The sequence below is a fragment of the Nansenia antarctica genome, assembly GCF_963989245.1.
Source record: "Nansenia antarctica genome assembly, chromosome: 12".
In the NCBI taxonomy this organism is placed as follows: Eukaryota; Metazoa; Chordata; class Actinopteri; order Argentiniformes; family Microstomatidae; genus Nansenia; species Nansenia antarctica.
In genome coordinates, this window is record NC_137682.1 from 17,704,632 (window position 1) to 17,709,631 (window position 5,000).

Genomic DNA, 5,000 nt, shown 5'->3' on the forward strand with positions numbered 1-5,000 from the left:
TCAGCTATCTGAATGACATTCAGAGGGATATCGCCGGCTGTGCTAGAAGGAGAGGAATGGAGGATTAGTGTTGAAACAGACCTCAGGGACCAAGAAAGCAGTTTTTTAGGGTTTGTGTGTGTGTGTGTGTGTGTGCGTGTGTGTGTGTTTGTACATTTGGTATTGAATTGAACAAGATGGTGACCTCTGCCAGGTTCCACTGACGGAGAAGGTATTAGAGTCGGGTTGGTTCAGTGAGGGATCTCTTTGTCATGTGGACAATGTAAAAAAATGAGGAGATTGAGCACCATTGGTAATAGGAGAGCCAAGCCTATAGTCTGGAGGCATTGGATGCCACATTAGTGGTCTGTTTGACTTTCCAAGAACTTCCCATGAAAAGTACACCACTGTTCTCCAAGTCATGTATCTGTGTTAATCCCCTAACTTCACCTTTACCTTCCTCTGTCCCTTCCATGGAGCCCAAGAACCTCGTACTCAAAGACAAAGCAGATGTTTTATTTTTTTTTGGAGCCAAGGAACATCATTCAAATTAAACCTCAGAAGAGACTTGTAAAAGTGTCTCTCTTGGAAGTCGACTTGCATCCTGGTATTCGTCTCTGGTATTTGATGCTCTATTGAAAGCGTCCGTCTGTTACTCCCTGGTTGTGGTCACGTAATCCTACACTGGGACTTGGTCCCTGGTCACATTGAACTGCGGTGATAAAAAAAAGGTCTGCTTTTGATTGGCGGCTGCTTCCAGCCATGCCCGATTTCGTGCAGAAAGCAGATCCGCTCCTGAAGAACAGAATGTCTCGTTTTGGGGGGCGATGGAATGACTATTGGTGAATTAATATGAGGGTGGAGACATGTGTTGCTTATAACTTCTGGGCTGTGTCTGAGACCTTTGTGAAGTTTCAGAGACATGTCAGTGTGACTAGCAGCTACAGGCTTGCATTGTCCATCCTACAGTCTACAGTATGTAGGGCCTACATTATATTAACATGTTAGGCTACGTCCTCATACCTGTATGTTGCTAAGAGCAACCTGGGGTCAACCACAGCCTCATGGTGACTAACCTGAGGCTGACCACAGTGTGTCTGTTGGTACCGGACGCTTGTCTTGGTTTTGGGGCTGCACACTGACGCCTGGTAAGCATCAGATCGCACTCGATAAGCACGTCTTACTTATCTTATTGATGAAAAAACACTGTTTATTGTGTACAGTCCAAAATACTCTTTTGAGTGGCGGTGTCTAATCAGCATGCCTAAGTAAGACTGTAGTGCTGTAATGGCCGTCACTCTGAACAACACAACAGCCTCTTGATGTGAATACATTCAGATTATCATTATGCCGAAATCTAACATGAAGAAGTATAAATTACACTCGAGAGACACGCTACAGATGAAAAGGTTTAGCAATTAGTGTCTAAATGTCTGACTCTGATGACATGAAACCGTGTTTAGCAATGAGCGAACGCCACATTTGCTCAACGAACATCTCCAGGTTCTGTCAGAGGAGCTGCTGACGTCTTCTCCATGTGCAGAGGCCTACAGATTAAATTAGACTTGCTAATCAGATGCTAATGATAGTCAGCCGCCGAGCGGTGAGGCGAGGCAGCTAGAGAATGGTAATCAGCATGAAATAGTCCTTCACAAAGAGTCTGATTATTCAGTCAAGTCGTTTCCATCCATGAGTCGATTCGGGATACAATGTGATCTCAGTTGGGGAGATATTTCATTCGAGGCTTTCCCTGCATATAGTTTAATGTATTTAATTAGTTCAGGATTGCAAACAATACTATTTCAAATGTGTCAAGCTGTAACACCCCCCCCCCCCTCAAATCAGTTCTTTACTTTTACCCCAGCAATGTGTTCCACTCGCAGCTAGAAAGCCACCGTATCACGGTTCAGTGTGAGCAATGCTAACAGGAAATACTTCTGTGCTTGTATGGGTCATTAAGTTGTTTACATGAGTTGCGTCTGTTATCAGGTACGCTGTCAAGGCTGTCTTTACTCCATAGCCAATGCTAAACAACAGATGGTATGACAGCCCCCAGAGGAGTAGTAAGTGGCTGTCCAGTTATTCAGCATGTTAGACTGATGGTCAAGCAATGTCACATTTGTAAGATGGAGAGGAAGCCCCTGGGGCGAGAGCTGACAGATGTAGAACGGCTCCCTGGGTTACAGCGGGTGGACGGACCACACTGTCTTGTTGTGTAGTGTTAGATAATGTTGATGGGGTGTGATGATGTGTCATACACTATGTTGCTTTGTGCCATGTTGTACCATTGAGTGATGTATTGTGTTGTGTCATAATGGGTTTTGTTGCATGTGTGGAGTGTTCTGACAAGAACAACATGAGAACAACACGACAACATTCGATTCTCAATTCACACCACCGAAGTGTGTGGGTGTGAATGGAGAATCCAATGTTGTCGTGCGACAATATCGCAAAAATCGCGATGAAAAATTGCATTGGCCTTTAGTGTTTTGTGTTCTGTATTATACAACGGATAGATCCGGTCCATTGTCTCTATTGGTCAGTTTGCGTTCCAGCCGTGCCGATATCCATGATATACGCACGGCTAAATGGAATGTTGACACATCTTTTTGTATTACTCCGCGTTTGTATATATTACCGTTATCGAAGTTACATTATTACCGTTGCTTAGCAACCGATACCAACTTTTCAGCGGATGAATACACTTACAATAAAACATAGTTACATTCATTAAAAGTTTGTCTTGTCTTTCTTTTGTGAAATATTCATAGATAAATGTGGTAACCGTTGTATAAAAGCGTTATGGAACTCGAAGCCATCGTGCCAATATCCACGATATACCACGGCTTCTCGTTCCATAAGGCTTAAGTATGGTGTCAATATGTGGGAGGCCTAGGCGTATCGTTTTGTCATGATTTGTGTGTGAGCGTGTGTGCGTGAGCGTGTGTGTGTGTGTGTGTGTGTGTGTGTGTGTGTGTGTGTGTGTGTGTGTTGGGCGTTGGGGGGTCATCATAAACCGGTGACAGGCTGGTGATTAATGACCTGATGACCCCTGCCCTGTCGTTGTCATTACATCCTCTTCAACCTGAACCTGGGCTCCGACACGACTGCCCCTGCTGAATGCTGGGTAATCTGTTACTCTGGTTGACACGTCACTGTGGAGGTCAGACCGTAGACTGACCCCCCCCGTCACCTCTCTCCCTCTTCACCCTTTCCCTGACCTGTCTCGTCCAGTCCTGCTCTGACTAGGAGATCCTCACTCCTCACTGTACCTCACAGTGATTATGGAACCACTGTCCCCATTCATAATGTGTCATTCTGGAAGGAACATTCAGGAAGTGTGACAGGAGAGGACTCTTAAATACAACATGGTGGACAATTAAATGAATGTACACAAAATGTTCTGATATTAGGCCAAGGAAAGTTCTCGCTTGTCCCTGAGTAGTCCTCTTATGAATACAGTATTTGACAACACAATATTATAAACGGCAGCTGAATAGAAGCTGGAGTGGTCCTTAATGTATGAACATGCAAGGCTGTTGAGGTAGAGATAAGATTTGAGAGGATAAAATGCAATTCATTTAGCTTTTGTCATCTTCCACCATGTCTTCGTGTGTATATAGTGAATTTGGGAACATTGTCATGAATCTTGGATTTTTTGGGAACGTCTGCTTAAATCTACTTTTAAAAGATACCTGTTTGCTTAACACTTGAAACAACCCGCATGCGTACATGAGGGTTTGGTTACCGGAAACGAAAGTGAACAGACAGCCGGCACTTGCAATGGATGCAAACGAGACAGAAATTATAATCCAAGCCATGCTTTCCGAAGTATGTTCGGACATATCCAATCTGTGCCACATGTGAGCAAAAAAAATCGCAATTGTGTCACTTCTACCTGGCAGTGTAGATGCGGCCTTAATGATGTCACTTGTTTGCCTTTGCAGTGACAGACATCATACTTTTTACATATACTGCCTAAGGCGTGCCTTCTCACATGGCGGGTAACAGTTTAAAACCTCAAGGGTCATAGCTGAAAATTCGCGCTACTAGAATTATTTTATATTTTGTTCATTTCGTGGGCCTCAAGATGGTGCCTGAAGTGTTAGATCGCCAGGCAAGTACCTGTAGCACAAACAAGGTCTTGGATCGGCCCTCTCCTAAGGGAGTAAGTCGGAAACCCTTCTCATCCATCTCAATTCACACAGTGTTAGCTTCCCATCCCACTCCCACTCCCACCCCCCACCCCCCCCAGCTCCCACCCTCCATCGTGATGATTGCGACCTCCTTTGAAAGGCCAATGCACTGCAATTATGAGGTGTTTTTTTCCATCCAGAGCTAAGATCAGCTTTCACATGTATCAGGTGTCCATTGTGATGGTTAGCAATTTGCTCTGGCACTCAAGTGTTGCAGCTGCACACTGGGCCTCAAATCTGCTCTCTGCTTTGGCCTGTTAAACCTCCAGCATCAAGTACAAAATGGTCAGGCGCCAAACGTAATTTAATCTTGGACGGAGTTCAACAACGTTAAATGTTTCTCTTTTCTTTTCTTCTTCCTCAGGTGTTTCTACACCGTCTCAACCAGTACGCGGCCACGAAGATTGACAAGAACATCACAGAGGAGACGGTTAAGGTGAGTCCGCACGACCCGCTGATGTCGCTAATTACTATGTAATTAAGCTTCAATGTTCCTGACATGCGAAAAGAACGAGTCCTTTTGGCTTTGGCACTACACATAAAACCTTGTTTTCATAATGTAATCCAATAAAAGGCCGGAAATTACAGCCGAAACCAAATAAAGCCAGGCTCTTGTTTAAGGGACTCTTTCAACCCAAAATAGCCGGGTTTCTGAATGAAGAAAGAAATAGAGGGCGATACAGGAAGCAGCTGTAAATATATTCTATTTATGAATGGATCCGGCTGGAGGAGTGTGACAATAACGGATGCATCCTTGTGGTGGGAGTGTTTGTGACTGTCACAGTGGGCTCGCCTGAGGGTAAACAGGCATTCACTGGATATTTA

At 44.5% G+C, this 5,000-nt stretch overlaps 1 protein-coding gene across 1 annotated transcript in view; it reads left to right on the forward strand.

Moving 5' to 3' along the window:
- prex2 (phosphatidylinositol-3,4,5-trisphosphate-dependent Rac exchange factor 2) overlaps positions 1-5,000 on the forward strand; it is a gene marked incomplete at its 5' end in the record, with an annotated part of 116,394 nt that overhangs the window by 16,438 nt on the left and 94,956 nt on the right. Inside the window, 1 exon segment of the mRNA XM_080542652.1 lies at positions 4,540-4,611. Within this exon segment, the coding sequence (XP_080398778.1) occupies positions 4,540-4,611 (72 nt within the window).